Genomic DNA, 20,428 nt, shown 5'->3' with positions numbered 1-20,428 from the left:
CTTAAAAAAATGCCACAAACTTAGTAAATCTCTCAGAGAATATAGTAAAGTATAGAATAGATATTATTCACATTCATTCATTTTTCTGTAAAAGAAGAAAAAAAAAAGGAAATTGTTTAAGCATCCTTTCCAAATTGTATTCTCATTTTTCACCTGTAGTAATTTGATCAACTTAGGTATAAATTATATATTTAGGAATACCAATTTACATATTTAAGCAAAGATGAAAAACAAATTAAGTGTTTAAAAATTCTGAGAAACAAGTCACTATATTCTTGAATAGCATATGTCATTTTGCAGCTTCTGTTTTCAAATTAACTCTGTTATATATAGTATTGTCCAACGGAATTTAATAAGCATTTAACAACTAATTACAGGTTTTCAAGCATCTACCAAGAACTTAGATTTGGAGAGCAGGCACTGGCTATCTTAAGTGGTGTGCAGAGACATATAAAGAGGCATGCAAAGTATGTGAAGAACACCTTCTATTCCTTACTGCAGAAGAATAGTGAGGTTCTGGAAACCTTCTCACCACCAGTATCTATAAATCTTCTAACTGTGGTTCCAGAGTACTGGCTTCCATTCCTGGCAGCATTAGAGCAGTACAGGGATTTTCTGCTGTACCCTGACCTGAATATCAGTAAGTTCTATGTCTAGCTATATTGTTTTGTGAGTAAATTGCTGGGGGATTGTGAGATTAAAGGTAAGTTATTACAGGCAAACAAAGGCATTTATGTTGAGAACCGGCCCACATTAAGAATTGCTGATAAAATGAGCTCTTGGTTCAAAGTAGTTGTTGGGATTAGACAAGACTGTAATCTTTCACCTTTGTTGTTCATAGTATACATGGGTGATTTTCTGAAAAGTATGAAAAGCTAGGGAGGGAGTAGCTGGGTGGAAATGTAGTAAGCAGCTTGGCCTATAATGACAACTTGGTGTTAATGGCGGACTGTGCGGAAAGTCTGTTAAGAGAGTAAAATTATTGAAAATAGAAATCTTGAGCTTGAAAAGAGGTGCAGCAAGTTTAATGTGATAAATAATATTCCAAGACTAAAGTATACTAAGTGAAATTGAATCAAGTTGCAACAAAGCTTATCCAGTTAGCTTACAATTGCCATCAACAATATTCTGTAAGAAAGAAGTGAGTTCTCCAACAAGGTTATCTTTACATCAGTCTGTTTTTAGAATTACTTTGCTGTGTGGTAATGGAAGCTGAGTGGACTCAGTACAAACAGTTGGGTACGATAGCAGGAGGGTATTAGAAATGAGGACAAAAGGGTTAAGTTAGGAACACGATGAATGAAGCTTTGCATATAAACCGGTTTCAGTGATGGGGTCATGCAAGGCGAATGGAGGGTACGTTACCTATGAGAGTAATGGACTCGGCCAAAGCAGAGGGTAACCAAGACAATAATTGTTAGACTCGGTTTTTAATGAGTTAATTTTAATTTTGCTTTCTTGTGCATAGAACTTAAGTTATCAGACATTGTCATGCTATGCCCTATGTACAGCATATATATATTTCAGTTTATATACAAGCTAGCAAGATACCTGTGCTTTGCTATGGTATTACAGTGAAATTTATAATTGAATGCTTCACATTTTATATATAACCCGCCAAAATTCGTGATCTGACGGCAAAGTTCCTCCCATTCTTCATTCTTTCTTTCCAGCAATCGATTTCATACTTCCCGGGCTAGCTCCAGGTATTCCACCCGGTCAGTTGGGTCCCTAAATCTTTGCCATCTTTTACTATAAGCATTTTTAATATGGACACATCCTTGAGGAGATCCGGCGTGGTGTTGTCTTGGGTGCCATGCCGGTACTGAAGCCATGGCTGGACTGCATTTTTTAGTGATTATCCGGTCACGACCCGTTCCCAGCATGGTCCGCACATTTTGATGATGGTCCAAAAAATTATTATTATTAGGGTGGGTGATATTAGTTGAATTTGGGATATTATTATTATTATTATTATTATTATTATTATTATTATTATTATTAATGTTCTGGACACCGCAGCAAGATGCTAGAGCACTACTTGGCGGTAAATTACATCTGCTGCCATTGTAATTGCTGTCAATGTGACCAGCACCATTGACATGCGAAGGCAAGTGCGCGGGTTTTCTGGCGATACGAATGATTACTTCCGTGCATTATTGACTTTATTATAGAGGTGAACAATTGCACAGTCAATATCATTCGTATAGTTTATTTCAAATGTGTTAAAATTTTTATTTATGTGTCAGAAGAATCAACTGTAATCGAACTTGAAGTTCTTGAAAGGAAAAGATGGCTCTTGGAAACGAACCCAGGAAAGATTAAAAATTATCAGTCTATGATCAGAATCAAGTACATTATGAACAGCAAAATCAGTTGGTCTCAACTCCTTTTCCACCCCACCGCCGTTAAGTTGATTCCTCCCCTCCCCAAAGAAAGAAGACATGTTTCTTTATGCTTAAAGGAAATTCCAAATACCAATGTTCATGTCTGCTACCTTCAGTTTTGAGATGTTACTCCATAAAAAGAATTCACTTGTTTCACTTCCTTTCACACTCCCCTGCCCCCCCTCTAAGTGAATTTTCTGGAAAAAAAATACTTGTTTCTTTATTAGTAAAGGATCTTCTAAAAACAAATTATCACGACTGTAACATCTTCAGTTTTTGAGATATGTGACCTCATAAAAGGAATCCAACTCCTTTTCACCTCCGCCTCCCAAGATGATCCCCCCCAATGTGTTTTTCTTTGTTTTTAAAGGTGATCCAAATGCCAATTTTCATGTCTGTAACAACTTTAGTTTCTATTAGATGTAAGTATCCACATACAATTATTTTGATTAATTTTTCAAATCTTTCACCCCCTTCATTGGATTTTCTGAAATCAAATGAATACGTGTTCCTTTTAAAGCAGATTCCAAATACCAATTTTCACGTCTGCAACATATTTTGTTTTTGAGATAATAGTATCTTCATACAAATAATTCAAATAATTTTTCGATTCTGCCCCCCCCCCTCCCTTTAAGTGGATTTCCAAAAACAAAAAACATGTATTTCTTTATTTTTAAAGGAGATTCCAAATACCAAATTTCATGTCTGTAACATCTTCAATTTTTGAGATATCAGTATCCTCATAAAAAGAATTCAACCCAATTTTCAGTCATTTTTACCCCAGTGTTTTTTTTCTGAAAACAAAAAATACATGTTTCTTTATTAATAGAGATAAAAAATACCATTTTTCACTTCTGTAACATGTTAAGTTTTAGAGACTTACTGTAGACATGCTCATTTTAAAATTTCACCCACTTTTTAGTTAAGAAAGATTGCAAAACGCAAATATCATGTGTAAAGTGCAAAAAGCTGATTTGTAAGCTATATTTTTATCCCATTTGTCTGTGCTGTTACCAGTCACTGGTCTAAGGCTCATGTAAACATCTGATAACAAGAAACAGACATGATAATTCTATGTTTATGTACAATTTGTGTAATGTATCTGAAATTGTTTGCCTTTGTCATTGTAAGATTAATAACAGCTTTCAGTTAGGTCTATTGCAAGTAATGTACTATAGTCATATAACTGTATATTTTGTTTCATATTGACTTTTAAGCAGAATTAATAAACATGTTAGTCATTATAAAAATTGAGATACAATGAACTTATACATTTGTATAGATCACGTAGCACAAACGAATTCTTTGTGATCATTTAAGAAAAGGCTAGGAAAACAACAGATAGGGAATCTGCCACCTGGGTGACTGCCCTAAATGCAGATCAGTAGTGATTGACTGACAAATGTGTTGTGCGACAATTTTAATTTTCTATCTGCAATATATTATTAGATTCCGATATTAATACAAAATGGTATTTTGCAACTTGAAAAGAGAGTAGAGTGACTTAAATATGGTGTTTCATAATGATAAACTTCTCCGGTAAAATTTACTCAGTGCACACCCATACATTACAAAACAGAGCATGCATCCTGATGGGTAGCGTTTGATGTTGCTCACGTCCATAGGTTTAACCTCAAAATACCCTACACGTGATCCCTGGGGGTGGTGCTAAGCGAGCAACAATATATTTGGCAGCCAGTCTATCACTGCGATCTCCTGGCAATTACATACAATGACATATCAAAAAAGTCACAACAGCTCTTTTAAGAGCTCCCTAACAAGAAACATTGGACCAACCATTCGGCTCCTCCAACTAAATGTCGAAAGTATCAGCAAAGAAAAGTGTGACTACCTATCTAACTTTTATTGGATAACAATATTGATATTGTCACTATTCAGGAAACGCATGTTTCTAATGCAGATCAGTTTCAAAGCAGAGGTCATATCCCTGGTTATACTGCTCTTGGAGTGACATATCACGATGTGTATGGTATAGCCACCTACATCCGTTACAACATAAATGAAGCCTCGCTTATTTCTGAAAATACGGATGGAAATATATATACAGTTGTCACACAGTTACATGGCATTACTATAACAAATGTCTATAAAACACCTAACATTCCCTGGCCTGAACATGTCTTACATATTGCAAAGTATCCTGCAGTTTATGTTGGGGATTTTAACAGTCACCATGGACTCTGGAAGTACTCCAAAAATTATGAAAATGGTAGAATGCTCGTGAAATGGCCAGAGGAAAATGACCTCTATTTAATTTTTGTTGCTAAAGACAAGGTTTCTTTATTAATAGAGATAAAAAATACCATTTTTCACTTCTATAACATGTTAAGTTTTAGAGACTTACTGTAGACATGCTCATTTTAAAATTTCACCCACTTTTTAGTTAAGAAAGATTGCAAAACACAAATATCATGTGTAAAGTGCAAAAAGCTGATTTGTAAGCTATATTTTTATCCCATTTGTCTGTGCTGTTACCAGAGGGACAAAGATACAAATCCAGACCTCTGTTTTGTAAGCTGAAAACATCACGAGAAAAGTGATTGGTGAATTTCCACATAGTCAACATAAGCCCATCCTAATTGAAATTGGTATCACAATCCCTGTAATTAGATCAACATCAAATTCCCATTGGAATTTTCGTAAAGCTGACTGGACCAATTTCATAGCAGAACTTGATAAGTGCATCTGATGGATTCCTCCTAAATCTAACAACTATTGGCGTTTTGCTGGTACAGTTATAGGAACAGCTAAGAAGTTCATTACAAGAGGTTACTGCAAAGAATACATCCTTGGATGGAATGAAGAAAGTGAAGTACTATATCAAGACTTTCAACGATGTGGAGATCCTAACACAGCAACCGAGCTTCTGTCTAGTCTGGACTCATCTCGAAAGCATAAGTGGATAGAAACAGTTGAGAGGATAGATTTTACTCGCTCTAGTAGAGAAGCTTGGAGTCTTCTCAGAAAATTAGGAGGAAGCCCACCAGTATGCAGAGAACAAGCTGAAGTTACATCAGATCAAATTGCCTCTCACATCATTGCAACATCACGAGTTCAAGGTGACAAGAAACACACCAAATATATTAGATGAGAACTTCAAGTCTTGAAGTCAATGGAGTCATTGTTTTCTTGTATGTAAATATGTATATAATTTATTTCTGTACTAAAATTGATTGTATGGGCCATACGCTAAATAAAAATACTGACGGGTTAAAAAATTCTCCAGCAAAATTAAACTTACAGTACGTTTCTGATTTTAACAGATTACCAACAACTGCTGAGAGAAATACTATTTATTTGCCTTGGCAAACTAGAATCTGTAGTACATGTTTTGTCTATTGACTGGACATCTTCAGCTATGTCTTGTTTAGGTGCAATATTTACAAGAAGCAAGGACATATTCATCTCTTCTTAATCCTAAAAAATATTTAAAAACCTTTAAAATGATTAACTTAACTCAAACTAAAGGAATGTGTTATAGAAAAAGAGTGTGTGGTAGGAGATGGATGAAACTATCAAATTACAGTTTTAATTTTTTTTAACAGTTAAAATGGCTTGTAGTTAAAAATGCTTATAATGTCATATTGAATATAGTTTTAAAAGTTAAGTAGTCCTTATAATAGTGTGAGTCTCTGATATTCTGGGAATACGATGAGTTGTTATGTTCTTATGACAATGGATTTTGGATCTTGTTTGAAAATTTTTTAATTAATTTTTTTGTTATATTATGCTTGTGTTGACAAAAATTATAACCACATTGGAGACGGCATTCTGTAGGAGAACCTTAAGGGTTGTTTTGGAATTAGACTGCATTTATTAGTCGGCTGGTGGTTTGCAACTTGTTCCCTCAACATCCAGAGTGTTATTTTTCCTCTACATTTCTCGGGAGTAGTCTCCCAGCTGTTGTCTCAGCCTTCCGTCTGGTGTCATACTGATGATAGAATGACAGATAGAATACCTAGTGAGATCACTCACCAAGTTAAAGTGCACTCCCACAGAGTGGTGCTAGTGGAGTCAGTCACCAACACTACACGGTCAGCTGTTTTAGTGGAGGTTACACTGATGTGCAACTAACCAAATACTATGCCCAGTTATTAAAACTTGTGAATAATGCTGTCAAAGAATTGCAAATAATATTCTCAGACCCCACGAAGAAATATCTTTGGACTTTAATAAGAGAATACACGAGATCAAATGGAACATTACAAAAAGCCAAAGCAATATTGTGCTTTACATAAAAAATGTAAACAGAGCACATAAAACATTAAACATTCTGTGTTCTTAATCTGCCCCTCTAGGAAATTAATCCTAGCTCTGACTGAGGAAAGAGACATTTAATGCACATTAAATTATGAGTTGCGTTCTTTAGTTGCCTTTTGAGAGACACTATTGGCTTTTGGGCATCAGTAAGAGAACTAAGACTGGCTGCGAATTTGTCTATAACTAGGCTGACCTTGAACCTCATCGATCACTGTTGCCATCAATGCTTCACTCACATTGTGATTCTTGTTCCTTATCCTCTCGATAACATCTTCGTTCCTTTTCCTACTGGGTGTCTTTCACAATTTTACCTCAGTGGATAGGTATTTTGGTAAATTTGGAAAAATATGAGGCAGTTCCATGTTTTTACCATTCACAACGAAAGAGTCCGTCGTCCGCCTTTATCAATTAATTAAATCTGCCGAAAAATGTTTTTGGCTGACAATAATTATTGCTTCTCTTTCTGCAGAATAACTATCATCCACTTTCCAGACATCTTATTTTCTTTTGGTGGTATAAAAAGTCGTCTGCCATCAGGCTTCCTTCCGTACCCCGATTTACAACGAGGAACGAAACAGTATGACATTTTCTCAAAATAATAGAGAACTAGTTGATTGCACATACAAAGCACTGCACAAATATTAATACAGACTTTTGGAAAATATCAAAACCAAAAAATTCCCTCGATAGGCGTTAAAATTATTACCATGCCTTCACTCACGCACGCTATTATCGTCAACAATTTGGCGCACATGTTGTTACAGCTGGTTTGTTGTGACTGCAGCGCCACACTTTGGCGGGCCCACCAATGACAATGTTAAGAGAGCAGAGTGATCACACTAGATACTCTACCGGGCAAGTTGGCCATGCGGTTAGAGGCGCATAGCTGTGAGCTTGCAAGTAACTAATCTCATTTGTTCCGTATTGAAGATACAATAAGTAAAATTCTTTCAAGAAAAAAATTACTGTGTCCACCTATTCAATACAATTATATTTTGTAGTGATTAAATCCTACATGAATTATAAACACTAGTTAGGAACATGTTTCGCCCTAATTTTGGCATCTTCAGCCTAATACTAATCTTAAGGTCAAGTCTTAAATCTATTAAACATTGGAACTTAATACTAAGTACAATAGTCTTATGCTAAAATTTTATTCATTTATATATATATATTTTTTTTTTTTTTACAAAAGTTGTGTTGATATCAGCTAACATCTGACAGGACAAGTTCATCCACTTTTATAGTGTAAAAACTTTCACTTTACAATTATTATATTGGGCTCCACATTTATCATCCTAAATTCCTAATTTCCTTTTTTTCTCTTATTCTGTTACAGACAACTCATAATTCCTCCCAAGGTTGAACGATCCACCAACGGGAATGTTAATCGACAAGAATAGCACAATATTCCAAGAAATTTTATCAGATGAGCACTAATGAATGATATCAAGAAAATGTTTCCAACATACATGTTTTAACCTATAAAATATTACCGTCCAACCATGCTTCATTCTAAAGGAATATTCAAACCCAACATGATCGGCTTCATACCACGGTTCCACTTTTGTAACAATATACTTACGACATAGGTGACCATAACCACCTTTGAACGAACCAACTGTAAAACCTTCAACCTAATGTTCATCCATACAGTTGGAAAAAAACCAGTTCATGCTGTGATCAATCTCTAGTCAATATGAACACATTTGCATAAACCTTCATCCATACAGTAGGAGAAATCCAATTTACACTTTGGACATTTTCTAGTCATTGTAAAATAAAATAATTTTGTTGCTTCCTTGTTCACAAATTCTGGCTTTTAATTAATCTACATATTGTAAACTATGTAAATATCACCTAAAGCACAACTTTTGTAAGAAAAAAAGTATTAGCATAAGACCATTGTATTTAGTATTAAGTTCCAATGTTTAATAGATTTAAGACTTGACCTTAAGATTAGTATTAGGCTGAAGATGCCCAAAATTAGGGCAAAACATGTTCCTAACTAGTGTTTATAATTCATATAGGATTTAATCACTACAAAATATAATTATATTGAATAGGTGGACACAATAATTTTATTCTTGAAAAAAATTTACTTGTGAGCTTGCATCCGGGAAATAGTGGGTTTGAATCCCACTGTTGGCAGCCCTGAAGATGGTTTTCCATGGTTTCTGATTTTCACACCAGGCAAATGCTGGGGATGTACCTTAATTAAGGCCATGGCCGCTTCCTTACAACTCCTAAGCCTTTCCTATCCCATCGTTGCCATAAGACCTATCTGTGTCAGTGCGACGTAAAGCCACTAGCTAGATATTCTATTCGTCATGATGATAGTTTAGATTAGAATTAGATACTGAGGATGATAGTTTGAAGACTAATGACAGTCGTTCTGGTGTTTTTGATCCTGAGGGAATGCTGCATACACATGCACCTCGAGAGGAATAACCATAGACAAGGTAGTATACTTCTCCCCTAAAAATTATTCTGTTATTGTGTGCAGTTCAAGGAGTGGTACGCATTCATCCAGTACTTCCCATTCCTGTGCATCTAGGTTTTCTGGAGCTCTTGGTAAGTGACTTACAGCTGCAGAAATTGGTGACCCTAACACGATCAGTCTTTTGATCATGGTAAGGAACAAGTTCCACCTTGTCGCCACATCTTGTTTTATCGTTAATTGCAGCATGTTCATCTGTATCTGAATTTTCCTTTATTTATTTATAGCAATGTTGCTGCTCTTAAAATACACCACTATCACCTTGCACTTCTTAGTGACGTCCTGGAGAAGATGGTTTACTCCTAGAAGATCTGTAACACACAAATTCAACGTATAAGCTACGCACAGAATATGGTGCATTTTTAATCAATGTTTAACTGCATTCTTTATGTTGGACCCACTATCCATGATAGCTACCACAATCTTGTCCCTCATTCACCAAAATTTCAAAATTTCATCCAGAGCTGGAGCTGTATTTTCTCTAGTTTGGAGAACCGAGCTCTTTAAAATATTGTTTGTAATGTAGTGACATATAACTGTTAAAAATGAGTGGTTATTGTCAGTAGACAACAGATCTCTCATGGTGGACACTCTATGTGTTCGTTCAGAGAAGCCTTCATGTTTGTAGAGAGTTTGCAGTAAAATTTGGGTAACAATTGTTACGTTACGTTAATGTTCTTTTGGCTGGGAATAGAGTATAATGCTTGTAATTTATTGGAATATTCCACAAAACCTTCGTTTTCAACTAGTGAAAGTGACTGCAAGTCCTTGGCAATCATTTTGATGATGATGATGCTTGTTGTTTAAAGGGGCCTAACATCGAAGGTCATCGGCCCGGCAATCATTTTAGCTAAGAATCTGTTAGCAGATGCCTTTTCAGCATCAGGCAGTTGGCCACTTTTCCACAATAGTCTCAGCTGCCATGGATGCTTAACAGACACAGAACTATCACCAACACTAGAGGGATCAGAACTTTGTATTTGTAAAGTTACGGGGACTGGATGAGGATCAGCAACAGACCCTGGATTACGTTCCACAGGAGGACTTGCCGAAGTCAGGACAAATTATTGAGGATGCTTAAGATGTAGCAGCATATTAGAGTATTTGTGTGATACGTAAAATCTCTTTTTTACACAACATAGAGCATATACTGTCCCCACATTTTTCTAAATGCTCCCAGGCAGATGAATGTCTGGGAGGCATTCTACTCTTATCTTATTCTGCTGTATTTCACAATAATTTTGCTACGCTTTTCTGTTATTGACGGCTCCAAAAAACACTCTAAAAACAGATACAGATGTGAAATTCACCCCATTGGGTTAAAAATACTCACAAAAAATGAACGTAAACTGATGACTGGTAGGTGTTCCACATGCTACCAATTAATTTACGGTGTTTTGTACAAAAACAAGTAGATGTATGGAATCAAGAGATAGAAAATTTTTTAATGAAAGTAAGCACGGAGAAGAGTAAAACAATAGTGATGACTGGGGGAAAGAAGGAAGGAAGAAAGGAAGGAAGGAAGGAAGGAAGGAAGGAAGGAAGGAAGGAAGAGGAAAGATAAAACTGAATGGGAAAATTCTGGAAGTGGTTAAAAGTTTCAAGTACTTGGAAAGTGTGATCACAGAAGATGGAAAAATAACTGAGAAAATTGGGAAAATAACACAACAAGCAAACAGCTTCTACCAGAGTGTAAGGGGTATTTTGTGGAACCAAGATGTCCCAAAGAAATGTAAGAAAGTATTATATTCAACCTTTTATGAACCCATACTAACTTATGCAGCTGGATCGTGGACTACAACAAAATGAAAGGAAAGTAGAATACAGGAAGGGGAGATGAAATTCCTCAGAGGTATCAAGGGCAAGACCAGAAAGGATAGAATTAGAAATAAAGAGATAAGGAAAAGGACAGGAATCTTGAAACTTCAAGACAGTATAGAAACAGCAAAGCTGAAGTGGTACGGGCATATGAAGAGAATGGAAGAAGAGAGTGTGCCAAGAAAAAAAATTTTTTCAGACAAGTCTACAGGTAAGAGAGCTTAAATGAATGAATGAATACTGATCTGCATTTAGGGCAGTCGCCCAGGTGGCAGATTCCCTATCTGTTGCTTTCCTAGCCTTGGAAATTTATTGAACATCTCCCTTGGTAAGTTATTCCAATCCCTAACTCCCCTTCCTATAAATGAATATTTGCCCCAGTTTGTCCTCTTGAATTCCAACTTTATCTTCATATTGTGATCTTTCCTACTTTTATAAACGCCACTCAGACTTATTCGTCTACTAATGTCATTCCACGCCATCTCTCCGCTGACAGGTCGGAACATACCACTTAGTCGAGCAGCTCTTCTTCTTTCTCTCAATTCTTCCAAACCCAAACTTTGCAACATTTTTGTAACACTACTCTTTTGTCGGAAATCACCCAGAACAAATCCAGCTGCTTTTCTTTGGATTTTTTCCAGTTCTTGAATCAGGTAATCCTGGTGAGGGTCCCATACACTGGAACCATACTCTAGTTGGGGTCTTACCAGAGACTTATATGCCCTCTTCTTTACATCCTTACTACAACCCCTAAACACCCTCATAACCATGTGCAGAGATCTGTACCCTTTATTTACAATCCCATTTATGTGATTACCCCAATGAATATCTTTCCGTATATTAACACCCAGATACCTACAATGATACCCAAAAGGAACTTTCATCCCATCAACACAGTAATTAAAACTGAGAGGACTTTTCCTATTTGTGAAACTCACAACCTGACTTTTAATCCCGTTTATCACCATACCATTGCCTGCTGTCCATCTCACAACATTTTCCAGGTCACGTTGCAGTTGCTCACAATCTTGTAACTTATTTATCACTCTGTAGAGAATAACATCATCCGCAAAAAGCCTTACCTCCGATTCCACTCCTTTACATATATCATCTATATATATAAAGTAACTTGTCCTGACTGACCGACCGACCGACCGATCATCGCCGAGCCAACACTACTGGACATAAAGAAATGAAATTTTGAGGATACATTCATAATGAGATGTAGGTGCTCGCTAAGAGAGGATTTTCAGATATTCCGTCTCTAATGGGGTGAAAAGGGGGTGAAAGTTTAAAATGAGTGTATCTATATCTCAAAACTTTAAAGGTTTACAGATATAAAAATTGGTATTTAGAATCTTCTTTAAAAATAAGGAAACACGTATTTTTTTGTTTTTGGAAAATCCCAATGGGAGGGGTGAAAAAGGGTGAAATAGTGGTTGAATGCCTTTAATGATGATACCGGTACTTATATCTCAGAAACTGAACATATTACAGACCTGAAAATTGGTACTTTAAATCTCTTTTAAAAATAAAGAAACACGTATTTTTTTTGTTTTTGGAAACTCCAATTAATGGGAGGGTGAAAAGGGGGGGTGAATTTTTAAAAATTGGTTTATCTATATCTCAAAACTTTGAAAGCTTACAGATGTAAAAATTGGTATTTAGATTCTTCATTAAAAATTTTGTTTTTGGAAAATCCCAATAGGAAGGGTGAAAAGGGGTGCAAAATTGTTTGAATGCCTTTAATGAGGATATTTATATCTCAGAAACTGAAGATATTACAGACCTAAAATTGGTGAATTTTTAAAATGAGTGTATCTATATCTCAAAACTTTTAAAGTTTATAGATGTAAAAATTGGTATTTAGAATCTCCTTTAAAAGTAAAGAAACATGTATTATTTTGTTTTTGGAAAATCCCAATAGGAAGTGTGGAAAAGGGTGAAAAAGGGGCTGAATGCCTTAAATGAGGCTACTTATATTTCAGAACATGAAGATATTACAGACCTGAAAATTGGTGTTTGAGATCTCCTTTAAAAATAAAGAAACACGCTTTTTGGAAAATCCAATTAATGGGGGGTGAAAAGGGGGTGAATTTTTAAAATGAGTGTATCTATATCTCAAAACTTCTAAAGTTTATAGATGTAATAATTTGTATTTAGAATCTCCTTTAAAAATAAAGAAACAAGTATTTTTTGTTTTCGGAAAATCCCAATAGGAAGGGTGGAAAAGGCTGAAAAAGGGGTTGAATGCCTTTAATGAGGCTACTTATATTTCCGAACCTGAAGATATTACTGACCTGAAATTGGTATTTGGGACCTACTTTACAAATAAAGAAACAGGTATTTTTTCGTTTTTGGAAAATCCAAATAATGGGGGGTGAAAAGGGGGGTGAATTTTTAAAATGAGTGTGTCTACATCTTAAAACTTTAAATGTTTTTAAAGATGTAAAAATTGGTATTTACAATCTCCTTTAAAAATAAAGGAACACGTATTTTTTTGTTTTCTGTAAATCCCAATATGAGGGGTTAAAATGTTGAACAAAAGGTTGAATGCCTTTAATGAGGATACATATATCTCAGAAACTGAAGATATTACAGAACTCAAAATTTTTATATGGGATCTCCTTTAAAAATAAAGAAACACGTATTTTTTGTTTTTGGAAAATCCAATTAATGGCGGTTAAACAGGAGTGACAAATTGGGGTGAATTTTTTGAAAGACTATATCTACAGAATATCTGAGAAACGTAAAATGTTACAGACGTAAAAAGTAGGTGTTTGGAATCTCCTGTAAATGTAAAGAAACATAGGTGATTTGTTTTTGGAAACTCCACTTAAGGGAACTAAAAAGGGGTGAAATTTTAAAACTAGAATTTCTATAGTATATCTCAAAAAACTTAACATGTTACAGAAGTGAAAAATGGTATTTTTATCTCTCTTAAAAATAAAGAAACGTGTACTTTTAGTTTTTGGAAATACCACTTGGGTCAAGGGGGGTGGGGTGTAAAGGAGGGGAGACCAATTGATTTTACTGTTCACAATGTACTTACAAGGAGCCTCCGTTGCTCAGGCGGCAGCGTGCCGGCCTCTCACAGCTGGGTTGCGTGGTTCAAATCCCGGTCACTCCATGTGACGTTCGTGCTGGACAAAACGGAGGCAGGACAGGTTTTTCTCCGGATACTTCCAGTTTTCCCTGTCATCATTCATTCCAGCAACACTGTCCAGTATCAATTCATTTCATTTGTCATTTAATAATCATTGCCTCAGAGAAGTTCGACAGGCTTCGGCAGCCGGAACAATTCCTATTGTCGCCGCTAGGTGGGGGCTTTATTCATTCCATTCCTGACCCTGTCGAATGACTGGAAACAGGCTGTAGATTTTCGATGTACTTATTCTGATCATAAACCGATCATTTCTAATCCTTACTGGGTTCGTTTTCAAGAACCATCTTTTCCTTCGGAGAACGTTCTTAGATTACAGTAGATTCTCCTGGCATATAAATAAAAATTTAAACACATTTGAAATAAACGATAGGAAAGAGATTGACCGTCCAATTGTTCACCTCTATAATAAGGTCAATAATGCACGGGAGTATGTCATTCGTATCGCCAGTAATCCCGCACACTTGCCTTGGATCGTCGTCAAATGTGCGGATCCCGCTGGAAACGGGTCCTGGACGGGTAATGACTAAGAATGCAGTCCGGCCGCGGGTTCAGTACCGCCAAGGCACCAAAGAAGACACCACGCCGGATCTCCTGAAGGATTTGATCCATATTAAAAATGCTTATAGGAAAAGATGGCAAAGATTTAGGGACCCAACTGACCGGGTGGAATACCTGGACCTAGCCGGGAAGTACGAAATCGATTGCTGGAAAGAAAGATTGAAAAATGGGAGGAAACTTGCCGTAATCTATTAGAAAACGAGTCAGATTGCGAATTTTGGCGGATTCTCGCAGTAAACGAGTCACATCGCGAATTTCGGTGGATTATATATCTACAACAATAAGCATTCAATTATAAATTTCAGTATAATACCGTAGCGAAGCACGGGTATCTTGCTAGTTTAGATATATAAGTAAACATAAAGGTCCGATAATACTGCCTTGAGGAATTCCCCTCTTAATTATTACAGGGTCAGATAAAGCTTCACCTACTCTAATTCTCTGAGATCTATTTTCTAGAAATATAGCAACCCATTCGGTCACTCTTTTGTCTAGTCCAATTGCACTCATTTTTGCCAGTAGTCTCCCATGATCCACCCTATCAAATGCTTTAGACAGGTCAATCGCGATACAGTCCATTTGACCTCCAGAATCCAAGATATCTGCTATATCTTGCTGGAATCCTACAAGTTGAGCTTCAGTGGAATAACCTTTCCTAAAACCGAACTGCCTTCTATCGAACCAGTTATGAATTTCACAAACATGTCTAATATAATCAGAAAGAATGCCTTCCCAAGGCTTACATACAATGCATGTCAAACTTACTGGCCTGTAATTTTCAGCTTTATGTCTATCAACCTTCCCTTTATACACAGGGGCTACTATAGCAACTCTCCATTCATCTGCTATAGCTCCTCTGACCAAACAATAATCAAATAAGTACTTCAGATATGGTACTATATCCCAACCCATTGTCTTTAGTATATCTCCAGAAATCTGATCAATTCCAGCCACTTTTCTAGTTTTCAACTTCTGTATCTTACTGTAAATGTCATTGTTACCATATGTAAATTTTATTACTTCTTTGGCCTTAGTACCCTCCTCTATCTCGACATTATCCTTGTAACCAACAATCTTTACATACTGCTGACTGAATACTTCTGCCTTTTGAAGATCCTCACATACACACGGTATTGCGCTTTTTACTATATTTTTTTCTCTTCACAATTGTTTTTTCACGTCAACTGTTCTAAGTATTCTATAGGAGCACAATTACTCATCCAGTTATATTGAATTGTATTATATTTATCTATATACTTACTTTCCCGCGACCGAGGAAAATTACTGGATCTTCAAGCTATTCTCCATTTTACTTCGGCGTTTGAAACCACAGTGCCTGATATTGAATGTGTCGTGCTGACCACCGGGAGCTGACAAGTTGCTTCAATGGATCTACTCGTCCTCAACTCCTGCACGATCATGGATCTTCGAATGTGATGTGACTTTGTGCCTGACATTGTTTAAGAACTTGCTCATTTAACCATTCTCCGCTATTCGTAAACATTGTGAGACTTTGCCGAGCTCTGCGTGTACCATGCTGCCGCTCAGAGAATTGCGCACTGTTTTCTTTTGACTGACTTTCATTTTACTTCGTCTGATTTTTACAGTGTCTACCCCCCTTTCATTTATATCGCCTCTTCTACTGATCCGGAGTGTACTTAATCTTTTCCTTTTCCTATTCATTGTTTTTCATGTTTTAATCGGCTGACGATGACCTGGACTAGGGTCGAAACCGGTACCATTTCTAATTATTAAATGGGAATGTAATTTACTACATTTCTTATTCTTTTGTATTGAATAGGTTGAATCTATTTATCAATTATTTCAATTTTAACTGTAATATTCTTCAATACAGAACAATGAAATTTTTAACTTTAAAAGTTTGTTAATGATGAACCGTAAGTGTAAGTTCTAGAACAATGTTATAAATTTAACCTTGTAAGAATATTTATAGCTGAAGATGTTCAAAATATGAACGAAACATGCCCTATGTTTTAACAATTAAGTAATAAAATAAGGATGAAATACCAGGGGCGGCTTTTCAGGTGAAGCAGGTGAAGTGCCACTTCACCACTTATTTTTACCATAATGAATTACTTAAATTTATTTTTCTTATGACATTTGTTGGTTTTATGGAAAGAAAATATTTTATTGTACAGCGTTTGGAGCACCAAGAGCTCGCATCATTTGATGAGAACTAGAGGAACTCACAAAAGTGCCGGCTGTCGGCCACAGTACGGCATGTGAGACTGAGTGAAGACGAGAGATTCTGCAGCTGCCTCTACCTCCCAAGTGCTCCTTCCTAGCGCTTGGCCTTGGCGGTTGCCATGACAACCGTGACGTCACCCGCGTACTTTCCACATAGCAGAATGTGCAAGTGAAGTTGTCGGAGGATTGGAATGTTTCGTCTTCTGTGCATCATCCTGTGTGAAGTACGAGTACTTACGCATCGTGCTTCATTTGTAGTGTTGTGCTGTTTTATTTAAACATGTATTCTACTTATGACATAGTGTGTATTTTATTATAAACACCATTTTCACGTTGGAGAAACGAAGATCAGAATGAAGTTCTATGTTTTGATCGCCCTACTGAATCACTGCAGATTTGTGTTACAAAAGAAGTGAAACATTCCGGTAAATCTTACAATCTTAGTTTCAAACCATCATGGTTTAAGGAATTTCCATGGTTGTGCTCTTCTCCACTCTACAGAAGTTGTTTTGTTGGGCCTGCTTCCCTTTTATCAATAAAAATAACGTTTGGAATAAAGAAGGATTTTCAGCCCTTTTGAACATAACACATTCTTCACATAAGCACTCAGACTCAGCTAATATGGCAGCTAGATTTGAAGACATTGGAAATAAACCAAAATACGATCTCTGATGTCCTGAAGGAAAATGCCAGACTGTATACTGTAACTGTACAGTTCAATAAAAATGTACATTTAAATAGGCTTTTCCTTCAGTTGGTAATTGATGCAGTGCTCTATTTAAGTAAGCAAGAACTAGCTTTTCGTGGTCATGACGAAACATTAAATTCAATAAATTGTGGTCACGTGCTGGACCCTCCGCCAGTCACAAGTATGAGGTACGTGTATAAAACAACCAAAAACAACACGTAATTCCTAAATCTTGTCCGCCTTTGTGGTGTAGTGGTTAGTGTGATTAGCTGCCACCCCGGAGGCCCGGGTTCGATTCCCGACTCTGCCACGAAATTTGAAAAGTGGTACGAGGGCTGAAATGGGGTCCACTCAGCCTTGGGAGGTCAACTGAGTAGAAGTGGGCTCGATTTCCAGCTCAGCCATCCTGAAAGTGGTTTTCCGTGGTTTCCCACTTCTCCTCCAGACAAATGCCGGGATGGAACCTAACTTAAGGGCACAGCTGCTTCCTTCCCTCGTCCTTGCCTATCAATTCCCATCCCTGTTCAGCATAGTAGGTGAGGCCACCTGGGCGAGGTACTGGTCATACTGGTATCCCCGACCCAATGTCTCACGCTCCAGGACACTTCCCTTGGGGCGGTAGAGGTGGGATCCCTCGCTGAGTCTGAGGGAAAAACCAACCCTGGAGGGTAAGCAAATCAACAAATAAAGAAGTTCCTAAATCTGTCACTCGAAACCGAATGGGTTATAGCTCTTCACCATACTTTACAGCCACGAGCCGCCACTGTGAAATACTAAATTTATAATTGCTTTTAATGTATTGAATAGGTGAAAATCAAAGTTTTATTGTTCTCCTTTTAACATACCACTCAGTCGAGCAGCTCGTCTCATTTCTCCCAGTACTTCCCAGCCCAAACTCTGCAACATTTTTGTAACACTACTCTTTTGTCGGAAATCACCCAGAACAAATCGAACTGCTTTTCTTTGGATTTTTCCAGTTCTTGAATCAAGTAATCCTGGTGAGGATCCCATACACTGGAACCATACTCTAGTTGAGGTCTTACCAAAGACTTATAAGCCCTCTCCTTTACATCCTTACTATAACCCTTAAACACCCTCATAACCATGTGCAGAGATCTGTATCCTTTATTTACAATCTCATTTATGTCATTACCCCAATGAAGATCTTTCCTTATATTAACACCCAGATACTTACAATGATCTCCAAAAGGAACTTTCATCCCATCAATGCAGTAATTAAAACTCAGATACTTTTCCTATTTGTGAAACTCACAACCTGACTTTTAACCCTGTTTATCATCATACCATTGCCTGCTGTCCATCTCAACATTATCGAGGTCATTTTGCAGTTGCTCACAATCATGTAAATTATTTATTACTCTATAGAGAATAACATCATCTGCAAAAAGCCTTACCTCTGATTCCAATCCTTTACTCAAATCATTTATATATATAAGAAAACATAAATATCCAATAATACTGCCTTGAGGAATTCCCCTCTTAATTATTACAGGGTCAGATAAAGCTTTGCCTACTCTAATTCTCTGGGAGCTATTTTCTAGAAATATAGCAACCCATTCAGTCACTCTTTTGTCTAGTCCAATTGCACTCATTTTTGCCAGTAGTCTTCCATGATCCACCATGATATATTTAAAATAAGAGAAGAGTGGTGGAGAGACAGGCAGTGATGGAGTTTCTTGATTGACAACCCAACCTGGAAAGCTGGAAATGGGAAATGAATATGATGATGATCGATTCTAAGTGTAATTTTGTATATGAAATAAACCCCAATAAGGCTTATAATTTCTTGTGAGCTTGACCTGATCAGAACATTCAAATGTTATCATCAACTCATCAAGCTAATTGCAAGGAAATTAAAATTACCTTTCTTCATATCCTGACAGGAAGTATGTGGGTAGGATGATCACTCCAAAAAAGCATTCCAAAAATAATATGACCTTCTTACTTAAAATGTCTAGATTAATACACTATATCACACAATTACACAAAGCTCAATGTTAGTGTTAACTACTTGGCTCACCAAATTTATCGACTCACAAACTACAATTTGCCAGAATTTTCTCTAAATGACGTAGTTCTTAGCCCTATCTTTGAAATTCTATCGCTAAATGACTTCAAAAAGATTCTAGATTGCTAGAGTTGGCAACCATCATCTATTAATAAGAGGAAGAAATGGAAGGTGTCAAATACTTAATGAAGGTATCGGCCAAAGGAAAACAAGGGCCACAAAGGGTGTGAATATGAAAGACGCCCTAGGCCTCCAAAACCTAATACCATTAGGGTCAGAAAAGGACGAGAGTTGAGTAAGGAAGGTCGGTTAGGATGGATGAAATTAAGGAGCCTGTCACAAGTGAGTGGAGGCAATGCCTGGACTCAGTTAAGGTCCTGATGGTTGCCAACCCTCACTTGTGAAAAATGCCACAAGTAGTTGTTGGGTCTGCCCTGTCCAAATTTATTGCAAAACGTGTTACTTTACCCCAATTACTATTCGTACATGTTTTGAGAGATAGGCCACTCTCTCTATCAACGAACTTGACAACATAAACCAAAATTCCTCATATTCTAAGATCTATTAACCTAACTAACACTAGAAACAAAATTAGTTGAAAATGAAAAATAAAAAAATTAACGCGTGCAGACTAAAACGTTTTCTTAATAATACTTGTCTAAATAGGATAAGAACTTCTTAACAGGACTTTTAACAGTGAGCAAGACCATAGATGTTAATTATTTTATTTTTGGTTTCATTCAAGATATCAATTGTGGTCAACACAAAATTTAAAACAAAAAAAGTGCTTCCT

General features: G+C 36.6%; 1 protein-coding gene across 1 annotated transcript in view; it reads left to right on the top strand.

Moving 5' to 3' along the window:
• The window catches only part of LOC136862323 (uncharacterized), a 94,445-nt gene that overhangs the window by 57,920 nt on the left and 16,097 nt on the right, over positions 1-20,428 (top strand). The window contains exon 3 of the mRNA XM_068226229.1: positions 378-640. Within this exon, the coding sequence (XP_068082330.1) occupies positions 378-640 (263 nt within the window). The remainder of the gene's footprint in view (positions 1-377; positions 641-20,428) is intronic.

The sequence above is a fragment of the Anabrus simplex genome, chromosome 1 (assembly GCF_040414725.1).
Source record: "Anabrus simplex isolate iqAnaSimp1 chromosome 1, ASM4041472v1, whole genome shotgun sequence".
In the NCBI taxonomy this organism is placed as follows: Eukaryota; Metazoa; Arthropoda; class Insecta; order Orthoptera; family Tettigoniidae; genus Anabrus; species Anabrus simplex.
Note: the sequence above shows the minus strand (reverse complement) of the source record. Positions and strands in the feature narration are given on the sequence as shown.